The 20,451-nt window shown below is 52.5% G+C and overlaps 6 protein-coding genes across 7 annotated transcripts; 3 read left to right on the top strand and 3 right to left on the bottom strand.

Annotated features, from left to right (window-relative positions):
• The first annotated feature begins 988 nt into the window (after window positions 1-988).
• Window positions 989-4,189, top strand: NCU04111 (phosphoesterase). The gene is made up of 4 exons (XM_956174.2): window positions 989-1,621; window positions 1,760-2,617; window positions 2,682-3,211; window positions 3,324-4,189. Exons 1-4 carry the CDS (start codon window positions 1,607-1,609, stop codon window positions 3,586-3,588), a joined length of 1,668 nt encoding a protein of 555 aa, XP_961267.2. The 5' UTR covers window positions 989-1,606; the 3' UTR covers window positions 3,589-4,189.
• A 196-nt stretch (window positions 4,190-4,385) lies between these two features.
• Window positions 4,386-7,107, bottom strand: NCU04110 (branchpoint-bridging protein). Its single transcript, XM_956173.2, has 5 exons — window positions 6,570-7,107; window positions 6,287-6,504; window positions 5,861-6,084; window positions 5,478-5,804; window positions 4,386-5,414 (listed from the first exon to the last, which is right to left on the bottom strand). Exons 1-5 carry the CDS (start codon window positions 6,986-6,988, stop codon window positions 4,779-4,781), a joined length of 1,824 nt encoding a protein of 607 aa, XP_961266.1. The 5' UTR covers window positions 6,989-7,107; the 3' UTR covers window positions 4,386-4,778.
• Window positions 7,108-7,318: 211 nt separating this feature from the next.
• On the bottom strand, window positions 7,319-9,106 carry gst-2 (glutathione S-transferase-2). Its single transcript, XM_956172.2, has 3 exons — window positions 8,601-9,106; window positions 8,023-8,467; window positions 7,319-7,930 (listed from the first exon to the last, which is right to left on the bottom strand). The coding sequence occupies exons 1-3, from the start codon at window positions 8,808-8,810 to the stop codon at window positions 7,713-7,715; spliced, it is 873 nt and encodes a 290-aa protein (XP_961265.2). The 5' UTR covers window positions 8,811-9,106; the 3' UTR covers window positions 7,319-7,712.
• A 203-nt stretch (window positions 9,107-9,309) lies between these two features.
• NCU04108 (isoamyl alcohol oxidase) lies at window positions 9,310-12,721 on the bottom strand. Its single transcript, XM_956171.2, has 2 exons — window positions 11,288-12,721; window positions 9,310-11,155 (listed from the first exon to the last, which is right to left on the bottom strand). The coding sequence occupies exons 1-2, from the start codon at window positions 11,536-11,538 to the stop codon at window positions 9,703-9,705; spliced, it is 1,704 nt and encodes a 567-aa protein (XP_961264.1). The 5' UTR covers window positions 11,539-12,721; the 3' UTR covers window positions 9,310-9,702.
• A 1,162-nt stretch (window positions 12,722-13,883) lies between these two features.
• On the top strand, window positions 13,884-14,585 carry NCU04107 (hypothetical protein; the record flags this gene model as incomplete). Its single annotated transcript, XM_956170.1, has 2 exons — window positions 13,884-14,039; window positions 14,322-14,585. The coding sequence occupies 2 exons, from the start codon at window positions 13,884-13,886 to the stop codon at window positions 14,583-14,585; spliced, it is 420 nt and encodes a 139-aa protein (XP_961263.1).
• A 1,205-nt stretch (window positions 14,586-15,790) lies between these two features.
• Window positions 15,791-18,390, top strand: NCU04106. Of its 2 annotated transcripts, XM_011396312.1 has the most exons (6): window positions 15,791-16,152; window positions 16,501-17,010; window positions 17,070-17,140; window positions 17,206-17,228; window positions 17,293-17,553; window positions 17,610-18,390. In XM_011396312.1, the coding sequence occupies exons 2-6, from the start codon at window positions 16,797-16,799 to the stop codon at window positions 18,106-18,108; spliced, it is 1,068 nt and encodes a 355-aa protein (XP_011394614.1). In that variant the 5' UTR covers window positions 15,791-16,152; window positions 16,501-16,796; the 3' UTR covers window positions 18,109-18,390. The 2 variants fall into 2 exon arrangements, with proteins under 2 accessions (XP_011394614.1, XP_011394615.1); XM_011396313.1 differs by having other exon boundaries at window positions 15,961-17,010.
• The last annotated feature ends 2,061 nt before the right edge of the window (window positions 18,391-20,451 follow it).

The following is a 20,451-nucleotide window of genomic DNA, read 5'->3' as shown; positions in this document are numbered from 1 at the left end:
AGACGCCCTATGGATAGGCGCTTACCCCCAGAAGAACTCTGGTTAGGGTGTTGGTACTTTTTACGGGCGAGTCTTGTAGAAACCCGCGCACATAGGTACGCACTATGTACCTATCTGTTAGCGCCCGGATTGCCTTTCGTGATACCTATAAGATCAGTACCTCTAGACCCAACAGTTGAATTTTCGTCTCTGTTTGTACACTCTGATAAGCCCGTAATCCGTCCCGTGCACCGGTAAAACCTCGAGAAATCTTGCATTCCAGTTCTCGCGAATATGCCCCCTTACCACCATTTCCCACAAATCTACACATCCACATCCACTTACACTACTGTTCACTATACCGCGAGGTAATACTACCTCTATTCATGTGTTCGCTCTCGCGCGCGGTAGGGCTGATCCTACTGTTCGAGGGCGAATAGGCCGTACACGTAGGCCAGCACATGAATTCGTCTGAATATGTGTGCCAGTTGGTGTACGGACCCTGTATATGGGCTACTCTGTAAATCTTACACCCAAAGGAAGGGCAGAGGCAATGCCGCCCCGAACACTCGTTCCTTATCAACTGGCATCACATATATGCATTACGATACCTCGAGCACGAAGGGTTGCGCATATGCATCTTAATTCTTTTGGTAAAAGTAGGTTTGCATGGACATCAATTCACCGAGGTTTCCGTATCCTTTGTACCTCTAGTGTAAGAAGAAGCATCGCAGAATGGGCAACGGGGTTCCACGATAGGGGAAGGTTTCACTCGAGATTCGAGAACATTTCTTTGGGTAGCTGCCCTGTTAGTAATTGCACCTGAAAATGGTGCATGCTCTAACAATGGCCGTTGAGTTGATCTCGTTCAGGCCCCCCGTGCGAGGTCCCTTGGCGGGGCTCGGCCGACCCTGCCGACGTGGGTGAACCTTGTTGGGTAAATTTCCCCAGATTCCACTTCTGACAGCGGCCGCGGGCAGGCATCTTGACCAAATGCCCGATCAATGGGGGGCGCCCGAAGAAGCTGACTTTCCCAGTTCCCCTCGGGAGGGAGACTATTGCTACATACACTACTACCTCATCGCTTCGCTCAGTCGTAGTGTCAGTGGCGACTTGGTCCCTGGCGAACCAACTTGATTCTATTTTGGATATATATGTATCTACAACTTGACGAGTTTCCCGTGCTGCATCCGACTCCCTAAACCTCACCGAACGAGTCCCGTCGACCCTGTCAGCACCGCCCATCACCAACATCGAAACTCGAGTACCGCCTCCGTACCGGACAGTTGACAAACCCCACGCACACGGACGCACACATCCTTCGCGAATCGAGATTAACATACTGGGGTAGCTAGCTTCTCGAGTTTACAACCAAGCCTTGGCAAGGGATATCTCCAACTTCGACGAGTGGTTCGACAGACCGACCGTTCCGACATGCTCTAAGATGGGCATAGAGCCGCAGCAGGGCCACCTCCTTTCGTTCAGTAGCAGTAGTAGTTGTAGCCGGGACGCCGAAGCCTTTGATCACACTCGACAACGAACGAGGTAGTGGACGGTTGCTGCTAGAAGAGCAACTCCAGCAGGTCCAGAGAGGCCACAAATACATAAAACAAGAGTCTTATTCAAGATGACGCGACGAATTGTAGGTCATCTCTACTTCCATTTCTCTCGACTCTCTTTGCAAATGCTGTAGCAGTAGCTACGAAGAAGGTTGTGACGGAAGCTGTCTATAAGATCACCAATAACCGACTAAGCTAACTAACCCTTTTCCCTAAACCAGGTCCGCAACATCATCCAAATCTCCACCGCCGCCGTCATCACCTTCCTCCTCATCTTCTTCCTCGACCGCAACTTCCGCGTCCTCCCCAACGCCATCCACGAATACCTGCCCACCCACCACGCCGGCCTCGTCATCACCGACATCACCGTCACCACCTGCACCAGCTACAACCCCTTTTCCAGCTGCGACCTCGACACCTCGGTCTGGCACCGCGTCGACAAGGACCTCCACCTCGGCAAGACCCTCTTCTCCCATGCCTACCTCCACGTGAGCCGCAAGCGCGAGGAGGAGCTGAAGGAGGGCGATAAAGTAGTCGTAGACGTGACCGTCGGCCGATTGGATCCTAGCGTGGCCGACGCGGAAAAGGCTGCGGCCAAGGGCCTGGATATCAAGAATGAGAAGTGGGAGTCCAGGCCGGCCGGCCTGTGGGTGAAGCGGTCGGCTAAAAGAGGGGCAAGTGATTCCAAGAATGCGGTGACCGGGATCGACGTGCTGTTTGGCGACGATGCGGTGGAAGCTAGGGAGGCGTGGAGCATGACGGGCACGCCGTTGTTGCTGGATGTTGGGCGCAGCGTGCCCTCTGCCCATCTGACGGTACGGAGGGGAGTGGAGCACCCGCCTGTGAAGCCGGTGTTGAGGATTCGGGATAATGGCAAGTTCAAGATTGTGCAGTTGGCAGATCTGCACTTGAGCACGGGCGTGGGAGCGTGTCGTGATGCGCTGCCGGAGGGGCAGAAGTGCGAGGCGGATCCCAGGACGCTGGACTTTGTGACGAAGATTTTGGAGGAGGAGAAGCCGGATTTGGTGGTGTTGAGCGGGGATCAGGTCAACGGCGAGACTGCGCCGGATACGCAGACGGTAAGGGATTCCGTCATATCCTGATATCTGGAAAACGCCCGCGGCTAATACTCATTCTTTCTAGGCCATCTTCAAGTACGCCCAAATCCTCATCAAGCACAAGATCCCGTACGTCTCCATCTTCGGTAACCACGACGATGAAGGCTCCATGTCGCGGGCCGCCCAGATGGACCTGATCGAGACCTTGCCCTATTCCCTGTCTCGCGCTGGGCCCGAGAGCATCGACGGTGTTGGTAATTACTTCATCGAGGTGCTAGGGCGCGGCTCGTCTAGCCACTCGGCGCTGACGGTATACCTGCTCGACACACACGCCTACTCGCCCAACGAGCGCAAGTACCCGGGCTACGACTGGATCAAGCCCAACCAGATCGAGTGGTTCCGACAGACGGCGCAGGGACTCAAGAAGAAGCACCGCGAGTACACGCACGTGCACATGGATGTCGCATTCATCCATATCCCCTTGCCGGAGTACCAGAATGGGAGGAATTTAACGCTGGTGACGTCATGGAAGGAGCCGACTACGGCGCCAACGTTTAACTCTGGCTTTCACGATGCGTTGGTGGAGGAGGGAGTTGCGATGGTGTCTTGTGGACAGTGAGTCTCCCAGTCAAGCTCTGTTTTTTTTTTTTTTTTTCTGTTTTTTTTTTTTTTTTTGCAGCTCTTTTCCGAAATTCGGTAGCACGCTAACATTCCCCTCTCCCCACAGCGACCACGTTAACGAATACTGCGCCGTAGACTTCAAAGAAGACGGCAAGCCCGCCCTCTGGATGTGCTACGCCGGCGCCGCCGGTTTCGGCGGTTATGCCGGCTACGGAGGATTCCACCGCAAGATCCGCGTCTTTGACTTTGATATGAACGAGGGCCGCATCAACACGTGGAAGCGAGTCGAGTACGGCGAGGACGTCGACAAGAAGATTGAGGAGGTCATGATTGTCGATGGTGGACACCCGGTTAGGCCTATGCAGGACTAGGACGAAGACTATAAGTAAGAGTTGGAAAGGGTAGAAGAAAAGAAAGCCTGTCTGTGGTATTTACAACCGCTTCGCTGTCATCATGTCGTCTCACTGTCTCAACATCTCAAAAGTAAAACGCCACGCCGTAAACGCCGTAACCCGAGTCCGAGCCTCGAATAACGACTTCACTAGCTCCAGTAACCCCTCGCGCCCTTTCCGCCCCAAAACAAGTATGTAACATGTGCAAAAACACCCGCGATGCAGGGAGGATTCGACGGGGTTGACACGAGCCGGGCACAAGCCATCACAAACACCCTTGGAGCACAGATCTTACGACCAAAGCAAAGACGGTGGTTTATAGCAAGAGGACTGTCAGGTGCAAAAAAACTGGTGTTTACTAGTAGCGCTGGCTTGGCGAGGAGATGGCTTCCTTGGTTTGGTTGTTAAGGATCATGAGAAAGGGACTGGGATAACATCGTTGGGTTTGGCTCGTTGGGAAGAATCAAGGAAGACTAAAAAATTATCATTAACGGACGGATATCAATTGGGTTAGTTATCCGAGGAATGGAAATGGCATGAACTACTAGGAAGCATGTTCAAGCAACAAAATGAATCCCATGCTGTGCTACAGTACTCATCGGTGCCGTGATTTTTTGCAGACTGGCCACCATTATCTAGCAGGTAAAGAGGACAGGGAGGAGAGAGGGGGGAAACGGCATCGTTGGGAGCTACAGAATCCTGACTCTTTGAACGTTAACACAGTCTATATTCACTCGACTGGACAGGATGGCGAGAGTCACGACTTCTTCAAGGGTAAATTTCTTCAGAGAACTTCTTTTATCCAGGGACTACGTCTTACTGTGTACAGTCCTTATGTATCCAAGGGGTTTTCTTGGTCTACCCCACGAACAAAGATAATTTTCATTTTCATTTTCTCTTTTTTTCTTTAACGTTATAATCAAGGAAACCTAGGATCTTGATCTAGCACCTTCTTCGTGTACAGTTAGTTCGTGCTGTCTCCAACAGCAACTTGAAATATACCTGCAAACCCTGCGCAACCGTATGGTTAAGTTAATTCATGCTAGTGCGTTCTGACATCGTTTGAGTGAAACCTTGTTAATCAAGTGAATACCCTGTCAGTCAGTACACCATTCCATTTCAACTTGTCCGACCCAGCATGCATCTGGTTAGTTGTTACTCAGTGCCCTTCAAGCACCGGGAGGGGGAGGCGGAGGGAGATCCATGGGAGGCGGAGGGGGCGCTTCAGCTGCCGGAGGGGGCGGGGGAGGAGCTGCGTTGGCATATTGCTGGATGAGGGCGTTAAGCGGTCCGGACAAGCCAGGAGGAGCTCCGGGAGGCGGAGGAGGCAATCCAGGAGGCGGGGCAGCGCCCATACCGGGAGGAGCACCATAGCCAGGATAACCACCATAAGCACCAGGATACGCCGGAGCCGTGGGGATCGCCGGGGCAGAAGGAGCGCCCGGGGGAGGCTGGTGCCAAGGGGCCGGGCCGCCACCACCCGAGGAGCCTCTGCCGTAGTCGTCATGCCTGCGATCGCCGCCATAGTAGCTGTCTCCTCTGTCGCGATCATCATGCCTGCGCTCGTTACGATCACGAGCCCAGGGAGCCGGGCCACCAGAGGGTCCGCTGGGAGGGCCACCGGGACCACCTTCGTGATCACGATCCATGTTGCGAGTACGCCAGGGAGCAGGGCCGCCAGTGGGTCCCCGTTGCCAGGGCTTGGCATCGCCGTTGCCACCGCTGGGACCATTGCTGAAAGAACCGGGGCCAGCTTCAATACGGGCAGGAGCAGCGCCGGTACCACCGAGTTCTTGCATGAGTTGCTGGTACATGTCAGTATGTTGCTCACAAAAAAAAAGAGAAAATCGGAAAGGGGTTGAACAAACCTCGTACTCGCGGTCCACGGCATCGCCGCCACCACTGCTACCGATACGGCCAGCAGTCCGGCCAGCACCGGGACCATCGTTCCTCCAGCTTGCACCCCTCTGCCTGTCAGGACAATCCCTAGCCATATGGCCCGCGTTACCGCAGACACGGCAGATAATGTTGGCAGTATAGTTCTGCTTCTCAGGGCAATCATATTTACGATGACCGATCTGGCCGCAGTTCTGGCATGCTTGATTTTCGTCGTCACGCAGAGTACCGTTGAGGGCAGCAAGCTCACGCAACTGGTTGCGCTTGAGCTCGTTCTGGCCTTCAGGGATCGAAGCAGCCTGTGATAACAGTTAGCGGGTGCGTCAACGCAAAAGGCGGGGAGGGGTAAACGTACTGTCTCAATAATATTGTGAATCAGCTTCTTGGCTTTGTTCACCTTCTCTTCGGTATCTGCCATGATGAGACAGTGCAGGTCCTCTTCCTGGTTGCTGGAGTGGGCGGCGTCAGAACGGCCCTTGCCCTCCTTTACGGAGCCCTTTCCACGAATGGCAATCTTGGCGCCAGATTCTGTTTCCATCTTCTTGAGTGTATTGCCACGAGGACCGATAAGCAAACCAACTTGAACAAGGAAGAGCTAAGTGTTAGTATTGTTATCATGGAAGTCATTTGTTTTTCGGGTTAGAACGTTTCAACATAAGCAACTTGCAAGGCACAAACGGCAACCGTTTCTAGAAGCGCTGGGTTCATGCCTGGCAAAATACCAATGAGGGCGAGGGGAGGTTAGGAGTCAATAGGGAGTTTGGAGGGTTAGTTATCATACTGAAGTTAATCTCTGGGTAGTCGTTAACCGGGACGTAGACCTTCTCCTGGGTCTTTGTAGGTCTACGGTAGTCCGAGGGCGGGTGATAGTTGGGGATCGTCTTCATGGCCTTCTCGATGAGCTTGTGGCGCTCATCCTCGAGCTTCTTGCGATAACGGTATTCGCGAGTGTTGACACGACGACCATGGTTGTCGTACTGGGGAGCAGGAGAGGGTGATCTGGACAAACACGACGGGTTAGTCAAGAGTTTCCGAGACGACAAAAGTGAACATGTGCAGCATACCTGTCTCCATCAGCAGGAACAACATCGTCGATCTTGAGTTTCTGGGTGATTTCCTCGATGCGCAGGTGCAGGGTGTAGGCCTCCAATTGTTCGCTCGTCATGTTAGCGACGATGGCGGTAGGGAGGCCCATCAAGCCGGCGGCCTTGTTCTCGGTCGCTTCACCCCAGCGGTTGCGCTTCTTGCGGCGCTTGGGACCATCCTCAGATCTTTCGGGGCTGCGGCCGCGCTTGACATCGCGATCATTGCTGTAGACGGGCCCGTCTCTGTCTCTGTCTCTGTCTCCGTTGGTGACGGATGATGGGGCGGATGGTGTTACGCTGCGAGCGCCGTCCTCTTCCTCTCCATCGCCAGCGAAGCGACGTCTGCTTCCCAGCGGGATGTTGTTGGAACCCGTAATCCCTTGGTTCCTCCACGACATTGTGATGGTTGATGAGGTCGATCTGTGTCGAGGAATCCAAACAAACAGACGACCAGAAATTGGTTGACAATGTGATGTGGTCTCGGTTGGGTGCAAAAGAAGAGGTGGTTGGCTGGTTGCAGTGAAGGACGACGCGCGAACGGGAGGCAAAGTACAAAAGGCAAGTGGGGCGGGATCCCGCGTTTGCCTTAGGTAAGCGAGCAGGTGCAAACAAACACGCGCTGGACTTGATGTTCCAGGCCTTCACCACAGCAGTGCCCGCTGTTATTGGCCACACGTGACCGCTACAGTTGAACATGCTTTCGTCTGAACTTCAGTTCCAACAATCTTCACCTTGGGACAGAATTTCAATTAAACATTGAGCTTCGGGCTATTTTATGTAACGGAAGTTGGGTACTGACTGGCTAATCCAGATAGGGGTTGGCAAGCGCGCATTGGTTTCCATCCCGACGGTCACATCTCAGGCTGGTCCATACCACTATAAACCGTTAAGTATGGAGAAGGCCTGGCTGAGCCTCGTGAGTGCCACGAGCCATGTTACCACTACGGTACCTCCTTGTTCGAACTCGTCATATCAGATCTAAACCTTGGACCGGAACCTTGTTTTACACAAGTTTCTCGTCAGTTTCGATGTTCATTATCTGCCTCGCTACCTGACAGCGTTGCATCACAAGCACAACAGTGCTCATGGCTCTAGCTCATAGCTCGTTCCCCGCCGTTTGCCTTACTTCTTCGCATCCTCAGCCATGCCCTTCTGCACCCACGCCCTGGAAGAGACCGCCTTGGCTTCCAGCTCCTCCTCGCTCAACTTGTTGAGCTCCAGCGCCGTGTGCTTGCTGGGCACATGCCTGCCCTTCTCGAGGCCGGGGCGCTCGAGGAGTCTGTTGAGCCAGGCGTTGAGGTGGGGGAATTGAGCCTCGAAGTTCTTGATGCCGCACCAGCCTGCACATAGAGGTTCATCTGTCAGCAACTGTGACACGTGGTACACATCCAGAAGTCATTAAGAAAAAAAAAAAAAAAAAGGAAGAGCTTACCATGAGCAGCAACCCACCCCCAGCACGAGAAGTCCGCAATGGTAGGCCTATCTCCCACCAAGTACTCGTTCTTCGCCAACTGCGCATCCATAACCCTGTACAATCTCCTCGTCTCGTTCTGGTATCTGTTGATTCCATACTCGATCTTCTCGGGCGCGTACCGCGTAAAGTGGTTGGCCTGCCCTTGCATGGGGCCCAGACCGCCCATCTGCCAGAAGAGCCAGCTCTGGGTCTGGTAGTACTCCTTGCTGCCCTGCGGGTACGAGACCTTGTGGTCTTTATCGTAGCGCTCGACAAGGTACTGCATGATGGCGCCAGACTCGAACAGCGCGATGGGCGTGCCGTCCTCGAGCTTGTCGGTCAGAGCCGGGATGCGGCCGTTGGGGTTGATCTCAAGGAACCATGGCTCTTTTTGGACATCTTTGGAGATGTCGATTGCGGTTACCTGAAGGAGGTTAGTTTATCTTTGAGCAGCAGGGAATGAAGGGGGACGTGAAGAGAAGAGTCAAAGAGAGTGGTGAACTGTAATGGTATTCATTGATTTCAGGCAACTAGGAACGTAAGCTCGTGGTAAATACCTTGTAAGGCACACCAAGCTCCTCAAGGAGAATGGAGACCTTGATGCCATTGGGAGTCTGGGCAGTGTAGAGGTGGATGTCTGAGTTCTGGGACGCCATTGTGTCTGATGTTGAGTGTGTTAAATGCTTGGTTGACGACTGTAGTTTGTGATGAGTTTCGAGAAGTGAAGCTTTCAAGATAGATTGTGTATGAAGCACCGTGGGGTTCATATGTCTTTTTTCGAAGAGGGGGCCGAGCTGTCTCGCTGTATGCTTAGAAATACAGCACCTGCGGTCGTCGATATTACCGTATCGGTGATTGATGTACACCGCGGCTTCGGCAATTTCGGAAAGTGCCCCTGTTAGTGCAGTAACTGCCAATTGCTAAGAGATGCAGCGTCCTCCAATACATTGCTAGTGCGGGGTACGACCGCAGAAGAGACGTGGGGTGGTAAGTCGCATCATACAACCGGAATGACGGCATCAGCCAAAAGTCCAGTGTTCCTTTCAGTTCTTTTGGAAGCTTCTTTCCATGACAATTGTCCCAAAAATACAACCACGACTTGAGTGAACGTTAGGTTCCATCGACAGCGGTTCCTACACAATCGTGACACTTTGGTCGGATTGTGAGTCTTACCGCATCCATTGGGACTATTTTGGGCTTATTAATCACCAGACCTTGTACAAATCTGTGAAAGGGAACAACACACAGTCGAAGCGTAAAGGTTCACACAAGAGACCGGTTCTTACATCAAGGCGTGTATTCGAAAGTCTCTTCTCAAAACTATGTACAAGAAAGTGACATATGGACATGACGTGTTCGTTATAGCTAGCGTGCGCACCATGCATAATGTAGGTAACGAAGCCGAATAGCTTCGCTTCTCAACAACCGTCAACCCTTTACAAAACCTCACAACGTTCTTTTCTTCCCCTCACCACCTCCGATCGCTCACCCAGGAACGAACAGAATTAAACAAGCCATATACACACGATTAGTACGTAAATAAAAAGGGATGGGAAATGAAAGATGAAGGGATCAGGCTCTAATAAACGTAACCAACGCTAATAACAGCAAATATCGAACCGCCCAGCAACCAATACCACTCTGCATTGCTTGCTATATTCAAGAAGACTTGCACATGCGACCATCGTTGGAAACAGTCCAGGCCTCGCTACCGACAGCGGCAGTGGCGTAGAAGAGGTTGGTGGGGTCGTACTTCTTCTTGATGCACAAAAGGTTGTTGTAGTTGCTGCCGAAGAACTGGTGCTGGAAGTCGGGCTGCTGGAAGTTGCCCTCGTTCATGTAGGCGCCGGAGCCGGGGGTGGCATCCTCAATGGCGGGCATGATGACGTCGGTCATGAGGTGCTGGTTCTCGATCATCTTATCCCAGTCCTCAGGCGCGAACGACCACGGGGTGGTGAGGGTGGCGTGGACGAGGGCCTTGCGCCAGGCGGGGAGGACGGCGTTCTGGTTGTTCTGGCCGAAGGCGGACACATCAGTGCCAACACCGATGAAAGTGACGCCGCTCTCGGCGATGAAGCGGGCGGTCTTGGCAAAGGCAGTGGCGTTGTTCTTGACCGTGTCGACGGGGATGAGACGGCCACCGTACTGAGCAATGCCGACCTGGATGTTGCCGGTAGGGAGAGGGCCGAAGTACTTGTCGTAGTGACCATAGTAGTTCTCGGTCTCGCTGTAGCCGGCAGTGTAGGTGACGCCCATGGTGTCAAGAGTCTTGAGGTATGGGGCCATGATCGCCTTGACCTCATCCTCAGACTTGCCGAAGGCAGTCATGGGCGAGATCATGAAGAAGTCCGAGGTGAAGTAGTAGACCACCATGGTGCCGGCGGCGACCATGTCGGGGAGGGCAGAGTGGAAAGCATCGATGGCGGCGTAGAAGGTGTCGGTGGCCATCGCAGAAGAGTAGAAGGCAAGGGTCGCGCCACCAACCTTGGCATCGGGGAAAGTCTTGACAGTCATGCTGAGAACGACACCATAGTTGCCGCCGCCGCCACCGGAGAGAGCCCAGTAGAGGTCAGAGTTCTGGGTGCGAGAAGCCGTGAGGAGACGGCCATCAGCAGTGACGACCTCCCATTCGAGGGTGTTGTCAGCAGACAGACCGAAGCTGGTGCTCAAAGCCGAGTGACCACCACCCTGAGTGTAGCCACCAGAGATACCGACAGTAGGGCACTCGCCGCCAACGACGACCTGACCCTTGGCCTTGCCGGCAGCCATAATCTCATAACCCTGGATACCGGCACCAAGCTTGACGGCGGGACCGGAGTAGTACTTGTCATTCCAGGTCTTGAACTCCATATCCTTGAGGTTGTGGGTCCAGACGGAGAGGGCACCGGCACCGGTGGAACGACCAAGGTAGTCATGGCCGGTGTTGCGGATGACGAAGCGGATGTTGTGGCTGCGGGCAAAGTTGACGGCCGCGGTCACATCGGCCGCGGTTTGAACATCGACGGCGTACCTTACGTAGTTGCCGAGGGTGCAAGGCTTGTCCCTAGAAGTGAAGGGGTCGCAGCTCTGGTTGGCAAAAAACGGGGCCATGACAGAGGCCGAGTCAACCATGCTGTGTGGGGGCCATGGTTGTTAGTGATCGACATTACATACGTGATGATCACCACCAAAAGAAGATGGCAGTTGACCACAAGAGGGAAAGCTGATAGGACAAGTGAACAAGAGACAAAAAAAAATAACTCACTGAGTATCGGGAGTCTGCCACGAAGACTGGAGGCTCGAGCACTTTGCGCTGTCGTACTGGTCGCCATGGCATACCTCAGCAAGGGGCACGGTAGCGATGAGTCTGCCACCGACGGTCTGGTTGAGCTGGTTCCAATCCTGTGTTGAAGGCCAGCAGGCATCGCCGGGGAAGCATTTGCAGGTCGAGCCAACGGCGGCGCCCAGCGCACCGACGGAGAAAAGACCGGAGGAGAGAAGAGTCGAAACCTTCATGGTGATGGTTTCTCTGAAGACGTTGAGAAGGAATGCGAAGCGAGGCTCGAAAGTGAGCGCCGGTCTGAATGCTTCTGCTGGAGAGAGAGAGGTTGACGATCTCCGAGAAGGACTATCTTGGCGATGATGTCTTCATGGTGGCAGACGACAATGCTCTGTTTAAGTATAATTCCATGCCCCGGCGCTGGCGTGGTCTGCCACGCGAAGATTGCCCTCCGAAATCCACCAGGGAGAAGCGGGCAAACACAGGCGAGACCGTTCAGGGACTGGTAGGGTCCCCTGGTTATGCGGCTAGAGTAGACGGCCCCAAATTGAAAACCCCCCGGCTGGGACCATAGCCATGGCACGATGCGTTCTCCCACGGCACCTGCGTACACGTGTAGGGTAGAAAAGGTCACAGTATCCGAATCCGTGGGGAGCTTGAGAGCCTGTGAGTGGACGGATGGCCGTCAGTTCCAGGAACAATCTCCGTCCGGGTTCCACCTCACCCATGGCCAAGACGAAATGCTTTCTTCTTTGGTGCCGAGTGCCTTACAACTCCATGTCTAGACGGATTTTAGGTTATCGTGCCAGCCACGCGCGACATGGTTCACCTCGTGAGGAGTGGCTATGGCGGAGAGAGATGCAGACCGGCTGGTGGAGTTTGTGTCCTTGGGTCGTTCTTTTTTGACTTATCAAGCCTATCAAGATGCCCATCAAGGTGTCTTATCTTGGGCAGGTCAGAGTTTTCCCAGGCTGGCACGTTGTGCATGGCAAAACCTGGGGATCGGATCGTCAGAAGGGGATCGCCAGCAACCGTCACTCGGGACGATGCTCATCCTCATCTGTAGGGACGGTGGTCAGTGGCATGTAACCGGCTGGTTGATAATCGGTTATTCGGATGAGTGGTGGTATCCGTGTGCCGATATCCATATCCAATATCATCTGCTAAGACAGCGGTGGCAGAGTCGGGTCGAGGATAATCGAGATGAATTGCATACCAACGCAGGAGCTGACCAAGGATGGCGGTATCTGGGTAGCACGTGTAGCACCATAGTGGTGTAAACTACACCGGGGTTGGGCCTGATGGCAGATTGCGGACAGCTTGACATTGAGCTAGAAAAGTCTCCGAAGCAGTGGGTAATGGGGCAACACAGACCGCCTGGGTGGGAATAGGTAGGAAGGGAAACCTTGGCTGGTGACATTTCGGTCCAGCGCCGGATCGCGATGGCCGACGACCTGTGCAGTTGAAGCTTCCATGATGCTACAGTAGTCGGTTGTTGTATAGTGTAGTATTACACTTCTTTGAAGTATTTTCGGCTTCTGGGACGTTGTGTAGACGGGAACAGTACCATGGCTCCATGGGTGGGACGGCAATGAGGTTGTGTTTGACGATGGTGTCAACTGTGAGAACTCGGGATGAATGGCCCATGTCCGGCCGGTACTAGCTAGCCGACAGGTCTGATCTTCCACGTGCTGTGTGTGGGCGGCTTCACGTGGCGTAATCTCCAAGATGGGTTCAGCTTGATGCGGAAGATGAGCCAGCCGACATGACGGAGTTTGTCATCCGAATGGATTCAGTCCGGGAAATTCATGTTCCTGCAGCACCGCCGCGATGCTACCTGCAGCTAGCATCCATCGCGCGTCTTGGGTACCCCACGGGCATGCTCGATTTTACGCAGTGACCTCAAAAGACACGACTTCTGTGCTTCTTGTATGATGTGTTTGGTCCGAAATCTCTTAGTTTCATCCGATCGATACGCGATTTATGAATGTCGGTTATCAATTCCTGTTCCCGGGCAGACAATACAGCTGAGTGTTTTGACAAAAAAAAGAAACAAAGTGATTTTCCTTTGTTCAGCGTAGTGTAAAGCCCTGTTCGCCCCGCGCTCTGCTCCGCGCTTTCCACTTCGCCACTGCAGCCACAGACAGGTGCGCTCAGTCGATGGAAGTTAGAAGCGAGAATACACTAAAAATCACTGCGCGATCAGATATTGGTTGCCTGGAGCCAATGGCAGCCCGACCATTCCCGGCCCGGCATGGCAAGCGGCAACCGAACAGCCATCCGATTTCATTTTCATTGCTTTTCCAGCCCGTCCAAGCGCCAAACCTCGGTACAGTAGTGTACATAAATCAATATTACTGTACCTGAACCGCAAGCCTCTTGGACTGAACCACGGTGCGTGCCGATGAACAACTGCCGCTGAGCCTCAACCCCTCAATTGCAACGACATGTCGACAACTATACACTATTTTCGACCAAGGCAACATAGTGGCACAACCTCACCCTATATTACCTATCTCTACTACACTAAACTACGCCGTACACGTGCAAAGCTGTCGCCCTCAGGGGCTGCGTCCGCAAAATGCCCGCAGGACCTAGTTATCAAGCAACACCTACTGAGCGGGGTGAAGCCCTTTTGAAGCCCGACTTTCCCCCGCCCCCCCACCGTTTCCCCTGCCGGTCAGACCTCGCCGAGCCAGCTAGCCTCCCCACAAAAGCCCCATTGCGGAAGATGCCGGTCCACAGGTTCGCGCTCTGTCACCGCTGATAGGGGAGATTGCCCATCGCTTCAGTAGTGTGTCATGATGGAGCATCGTGGTTTTTCACCGCTAGCTGTTTTGAGCCAAGGCCGAGCAGGACGAAGGACCGAGGTCGCCGAACACAGAAGGCATCTTGCACATCGCTGGACGAGAAGGGAGACAGAGCAAGTCGACGCCGACGATCTCGACCACAACAGGATTAACGACAAGAGTCACCAGCTTCTGCGCTCGGATGCTGCCGATAGGGTTGCCATCTTCAGGAAATCATGGACGCAGCCTCGGCTCTCATCTTCCCAGCCCATACAGCACAAGAGAGGAGCTTGAAACTGGGCCGAAACCGCTCGTCTCCGGAGCACAGACGATCCGACACGGCGCCGGACGGCCTTTTGGTCTTGCCGCCGACGACGACGAGAGCTTCGCAGCGACCCCATCAGCACTTGAGGGAGGCTGGCTTCGAGGACCTCTACGGCTGCCACTCTGCTCGTGGTGCCACCCCTTCTACACTACATACATACTGCCCCTGAGCAGCGTTGCATTGCAGTGTTACGCCATCACCCTATCATGTAGCGATATCCGAAAGTGCCCACGTGTCTCACGGCATATTCCTTTGACGGTCTTTGGTCTTTCGGTCCTTCTGGTCCAAGTAGTGTAGGCCATAGCTTAGACTATTGGCAGCTTCCAGTCCGCCCAGGCTCGCCGATTGAGACATATACTAGTGTACATACTTTGCGATTTATCCCCGTGTCCTCCTTGTTCTTTTCTCTCTTTTCCTGTCCTTCTTTACCACCTCCTCTTCATCTTCGGCTCGACTTCTTGAAAAAGGTCTAGCTCATGGCGTGGACCCCGAATGGCAGACTTTCCGTGAAGACTTTTTTTTCCCCCAGTGTTCACCCAACACGACACGACCTAGCCGAATCCGTTAGGTCCTTCACTTTGCATTGGCCTGCGTCACTTAATATCCCCTTGTGTGGGTCACTGCATAATCTTGGGTCTTGGTCAGGAAAATCGCTACGCCATTCTATCACAGGCCTCGACAAGGGACTGTTCCAGCTCTCTACACCATATCATGGAGTAGCCTCGGCTGCTGCTCGACCCTTTTTCCCAATTTCAAACTCATCATTCTCCTGGCTTCATCACCAGTCATGAAGTGTCTGTCGAGATGGCGAGGGATGTCATGTGCTATGGCCTTCCAACCTATACACTACTACCGTCTCAGTCACTTCGGGGATTTTTCCTCTTTGGTGTCTCTCTATTTAGCGTGGTTGATTTTTTTCAAATTTTTTTTTTAAAAAAAAAGAAAAAGAAAAAAAAAAAACATTTCCCCCTCTCTTACAACCTGTGTGTTTTCCGCTTCGATTTCTGCACTTTCAGCAATCGTATGGCTGTCAAGTTCAAAAACATGGACTTTTACGTCTTATATTCAGCTCAACAGGGTCGAAAGTGGGATGGAAACACACAAATGACTCGGTGATTGAGCTCGTATTGTACTGCAAAATTCGTTCCAACTTGGTCGGAGCCGACTTGGCCGTGGTAGTCTGTGTCCCAACAAGGAAGATCCACGTCAGAAGCGCGAATATCAAGATATTTTGCACTTCATCGACTTCGCCGGAGTTTCTGGCCAAAGGAACCCGTGCTTGGCTGCGTATCATAATGGACCCCGACGGTCCCCGTGCCATCACATACGCTATATAATAGGCTATGATAGGACAGTGACTATGACCGAAGGCCGCCGTTCTAGGCCATATCGGGCACAGAGTTGGAACCATCTCACGCTAGAACTCTCCTTGGGGCAGCAGCTCCTTCTTCACCACTGTCTACAGATGAACACCGGCGGGAGCGCAGGCGCACAAGTTGTCATCCATACCAGCAAATTCCTCATCATCACCAACCCACCACCAAGCCCATCTCGTGTACACTACACTACAACACGCACGTGCAGCCCGCAAATATTACGCCATACGGAAGGTCAATCTTCTGCTAGACTCTTCTGTCCATCCCCGCCGCGCCTAGCCAAGTTGATGCCAGGTCCGGCACAGCAGCCTGAACACAGACCTCCCGTACGGGTCTCAACCTTAGCCATTATCATCCTGTGTAAGCCAAAGCAACGCACTGATACAAGGCTAGTTCTCCCCGCGCGCTGTTCCTTCGCTTCACGCTGGAGTTGCTGCGTGTGATGTTACATGTAGACCCTCTTTGATGATTTACGTCGGCCCAGAATCCTCTTCCCCCCCCTTCGCTCATCTTGTTAGCAATTAACACCTGCTTCTTCTGGAACTGTTGGAGGACCGACCCCTGGCCTGCCCTCGGTGGATTAGGGCAGCGGAGACTGGGAACACTGAGCTTCAAGAGATCTCGGTCGTGGCTTGGCGATGAACGCCAAATTCCTTATGTAGTGACACTGCCCACTTACATGATCAACCATGTTAACCTTCTGAAAAGGCATCCAAATTGTATATTCACGGCCGGGCCCTTGATGAGGTTGATCCTCGCCCACCTCTCCGATCATCATCATCAGTCTCAATTGGGAGGCGCAAAACCACGGTGATCGACATCAGATCTCGGTTGACGGGAGCGGCACCTTCTCCACCCTCACTAAAAAGTCTGGTTACGTGCATTCGACCACGCGCACACAGAGCAGCATTCGATATATACTCCTGTTCTCCTCGCTTTCTGGTCCACATCCCACTACCGGTTCCCGTGCGGCGTTGTCGTGAACCCGTCGTCGTTCCGCCAAGATGGCTTGGACCTACAACACCACAGATCCCGATGCGCCTACCATAGGCCACCAGATCACGGGCGTGGCCATCGCCCTTACCGTTCTCTCCTTCGTCACTGTTTGTCTGCGAACCTACGTCCGAGCCTTTATTCTCAAGGCTATCGGGTTCGATGACTGGGTTATCATCATTACATGGGTCGCGGCGGCTGGTTTTGCGGTCGTGACAATCGTTCGTGAGTAGCTTTTAAAAACTACCAAGATTTACCCCCCTAGCTCTAACAAGTGAACACAGAGACAAGATGGGGCTTGGGATTGGTAGATATGGAAGATTTCCCATCGCAAAACATGTACAATTTCAATATCGTAAGTGCCTACTATCTTTGTTGACATCGGACGGAAGCCTGGTTGCTAACAATTTGGACTCGCAGCTTCAATATATCGGCGCCCCTTTGTCAGTTCTGACCCATTTTTCCAGCTTATACCTGATCTCCCAGAAGTGCTGACCCTCAACACAGTTATATCTCGAGCATTTTCGGCTTCAAGCTCGCCTTGCTCACCTCATACCTTCGCTTTATTCCCAAGGGCGGTTACAGGTACCTGACTCTGGGCGTCATTGTCTCTTGCTTCCTCTTTCATCTGTCATTCTTGCTGGTGCAGCTGAATCTCTGCCAACCCGCCGCAAAACAATGGGATTATAGCATCCCCGGCAAATGTCTCAAGGGAGTGCCTTTTTATACGAGCATGGCGTCGCTAACGATCATTTTCGATGTTACTGCGTAAGTGGAAATGCCAAAGCTATCTTTCAGCACACGCTAACCTGCCGGCGTTGCAGTATGCTCCTCCCATTCCCGGTTCTTCTCAAATCTCAAATCCAGACGCGGAAAAAGGTTGTTCTACTCGGAATGTTCGGACTCGGCCTCTTCATCACCATTATCCAGATTATCCGCATCCAGACGGTCAAGCGCCTCGTAAACCCCATCGACTCCGCGCCTTTGATTATGTGGTCGACAGTTGAAAACAACCTCGGCATCATCGTCACAAACGTCCCGACTCTTGCGCCCTTAATCAAGTACTTCAACGAGAGATCGCGAGCTGGCAATACCGGGAGCCGAACCCGTGGAACAGGATATCCGAAGGAGGTCGGATCGCGCTACGCCCTTCAGACGTGGAGGACGGGCAAGAGCAAGGGGTGCGAGAAGTTGGACAGCATAAACGACATGGATCTCGGAAGTATTGAGGGCAATACGAGCAAGGACGCCAATAACAGCACCGAGTTCATTCTGGATGGCGGTATTACGAAGAGGACCGATGTGGTTATTTCGCGAGAATAAACGATTGGGTTCTTTTCCGCGAACACGCCAACACCATAAATCACAATTTTCTGAGCAGCGAAAACGATACGACGACGATTTTTTCATATGTTAATGTTCGAAAAGGTGTATGTACACGTATTTGGGGGTTTTTGTATACCAACGAACGATGTTCAGGGAATTTGATGAGCATGAATGTTTGGGATGATTAAGGGTGTGCGTTGGAGCAGTTAGTGATACCAATTTTCCTTCTTTTTGTCAAGATAATCAACAATAACCATGCCTATGATCCATCTATCCATCACCCCACAACCGAGACTGGGCTCGTAAACCCTTGCGTCTATGTTGTATCAAGGTTTCGATGTCCCCAAGTTCTGTTTCGGCTTACCTCCACCGCCAGGACCTGTTCTCCCCCACCTTCTTTGTCTCAACACTACAATACCCATGATGGCCAACAGCTCAAACGTACGATTTTTGCATTCAACGTCTCAACTACGGATACGATACCCATGTGTGATGGTCCTCAACTCAACGAGAACACGCCACCCACTTGGAATTTCGACTTCATTTAACGCAGGATCAATAGGACCCGGAAACCTTCCTACATCAACCCCATTTGCGCGTCAAGTATTCAAACGTACGAGTCTTGCGACAAACGTCTTCAGCCCCCCCCCCCCCCTTGCGGAGTTCTAAGATCTGAACCCATTGCACATCTCCCACAGTACTTGAAATCTCGGCTTCATAACAAGGTAGAATTGGAAGGCTCAAAGAATCTTCTTCAGCAACTCTAATGATGCTGGGGTCAAGTGTTCAAACGTACGATTTCCGCGTCAAACATTGCAGTCACCCTCGCCAAGATATCCAGTCTAAACTCATTCCAGCTCGTCGATAAGTCGATGCAAGATTGCTTAATGTAATGAGGAACCATGCCTTGGTACGAACCCAAGCCAAGCGAGAGATGTGGTCCCCTTACCCATGACCATTCTTCATCACCCATCACCCGTCACTCATCCTGCTTGAGTCTCCCTGGTCATCTCCGGCCAGATGCCTGCAAAATTTCTTTACGCTTGGTTCCCCCGTCTTTGTTCATCCGCTCCATTCCGTCAGACGAATAAGGAGTGTTGTAATTCCTCGGTGCCCAACACCAGATTCCCACTTTCTACCCCGTAAACACTGCAACGCCGTAATTTGGTGCCGGAGCGGAAACGGGATCTCGCCAATTTCTCAGCTAGGTGGATGCTACGGGGTCCATTACCGCCCCGCAGGGCGCTTGCGGCGAAGCGTTCCGGCGTCGCTTGGTGGATCCGGATAGCCTCTGAATGGGGGCATTCCATGATTCCGTCACTGCACTGCGCTGCCTAATCGGCGGGACAAGACATTTAAGTAACAAACATACGGAGCCTCAGTGGTGAAAGTGGGTAACCAATTTCGGAGGTAGTGCACTGACGGCGCAGGAACCTTTTGTTACAGTGGAGCTGAACGTCAAAGAGCTCAAGTCGAAAAAGAACAGTCCTAAAAAAAAAAAGAAGAAAAAAAAAAAAAAAAAAGGAAGAAGAATGAAAAAAAGGAGGTTGGGCGAGCTCTGACCAGGGAGAGCCTTGAACGAAATGGCCAAAAAAAAAAGAGACCAGAATTCAGGCTGAGCGACGTTCAATGAGAAAGTTGTCGTCTTGCTTCCAGGACCCCAGAGAACTTTTATCGCCAACCCACAGCAGTCCATCCATCGACTTGATCCACAGCACTTGGGGTTACACAAACAAACATCACAGAAAAAAAAAGATAGGGTACAACACTCCTGTTCGGCTACACTGTGTAAGCAGGACACACGCGAGAGACAGGATCAAAAAGGATCAGCAAAGTGTAGCGGGAGAGCTGACGGGCAATGACAATCCCCCAGATTTCCCAGACTTGCAGATTTCGGTGGACCTTCGGACCTTCGGGCCCTTTGAAATGTCCTATGTGAGTTTCCGAAGGTCGGATGTGATTGACGGTTGTTGTTGGTTGGTTGGTTGGTTACTGTGTTGAACACCATATCCTCGGATCTTGTATCAGATCTCGTAACGAGAGTTGAATAACATGTCCATACAATTCACTAAACTCACATCGATTTGCAACAAATGATAAACAGGTATAATAGAGCACAAAGATGAAAGGAAGGAACGGAGAACGAACCAACCAACAATGGCCGGAACAAATCCCATCTACAGCTAGCTCAGGGTCCGACACCACCATTGCCTAAGTACCAGCTAAACTGGAAATACGGAAGAAAAGAGAAAAGGAGGGAAGTACACTAGCAAAGATAACCTTCTCTACCTACTTCTCAGCCTCCCCTTGGCACTACACATGAATACCTACATACAGCCC

This window comes from Neurospora crassa, linkage group V (assembly GCF_000182925.2).
Source record: "Neurospora crassa OR74A linkage group V, whole genome shotgun sequence".
In the NCBI taxonomy this organism is placed as follows: Eukaryota; Fungi; Ascomycota; class Sordariomycetes; order Sordariales; family Sordariaceae; genus Neurospora; species Neurospora crassa.
Note: the sequence above shows the minus strand (reverse complement) of the source record. Positions and strands in the feature narration are given on the sequence as shown.

What these genes read in the sequence shown, in the direction of transcription:
- NCU04106 (XM_011396312.1), top strand. Translation starts at nt 16,797, where the DNA reads ATGGCTTGGACCTACAACACCACAGATCCCGATGCGCCTACCATAGGC. An exon ending in CAATATATCGGCGCCCCTTT is followed by an intron (nt 17,229 to 17,292) that starts GTCAGTTCTGAC and finishes CCCTCAACACAG; the next exon opens with TTATATCTCGAGCATTTTCG. An exon ending in ATCATTTTCGATGTTACTGC is followed by an intron (nt 17,554 to 17,609) that starts GTAAGTGGAAAT and finishes CCGGCGTTGCAG; the next exon opens with TATGCTCCTCCCATTCCCGG.
- NCU04110 (XM_956173.2), bottom strand. Translation starts at nt 6,988, where the DNA reads ATGTCGTGGAGGAACCAAGGGATTACGGGTTCCAACAACATCCCGCTG. An exon ending in TTCACAATATTATTGAGACA is followed by an intron (nt 5,805 to 5,860) that starts GTACGTTTACCC and finishes CTGTTATCACAG; the next exon opens with GCTGCTTCGATCCCTGAAGG. An exon ending in CCGTGGACCGCGAGTACGAG is followed by an intron (nt 5,415 to 5,477) that starts GTTTGTTCAACC and finishes GACATGTACCAG; the next exon opens with CAACTCATGCAAGAACTCGG.
- NCU04108 (XM_956171.2), bottom strand. Translation starts at nt 11,538, where the DNA reads ATGAAGGTTTCGACTCTTCTCTCCTCCGGTCTTTTCTCCGTCGGTGCG. An exon ending in TGGCAGACTCCCGATACTCA is followed by an intron (nt 11,156 to 11,287) that starts GTGAGTTATTTT and finishes GCCCCCACACAG; the next exon opens with CATGGTTGACTCGGCCTCTG.
- gst-2 (XM_956172.2), bottom strand. Translation starts at nt 8,810, where the DNA reads ATGAACCCCACGGTGCTTCATACACAATCTATCTTGAAAGCTTCACTT. An exon ending in AGCTTGGTGTGCCTTACAAG is followed by an intron (nt 8,468 to 8,600) that starts GTATTTACCACG and finishes AACCTCCTTCAG; the next exon opens with GTAACCGCAATCGACATCTC. An exon ending in GGGGTGGGTTGCTGCTCATG is followed by an intron (nt 7,931 to 8,022) that starts GTAAGCTCTTCC and finishes CTCTATGTGCAG; the next exon opens with GCTGGTGCGGCATCAAGAAC.
- NCU04111 (XM_956174.2), top strand. An exon ending in CTGCGCCGGATACGCAGACG is followed by an intron (nt 2,618 to 2,681) that starts GTAAGGGATTCC and finishes CATTCTTTCTAG; the next exon opens with GCCATCTTCAAGTACGCCCA. An exon ending in GCGATGGTGTCTTGTGGACA is followed by an intron (nt 3,212 to 3,323) that starts GTGAGTCTCCCA and finishes CTCTCCCCACAG; the next exon opens with CGACCACGTTAACGAATACT.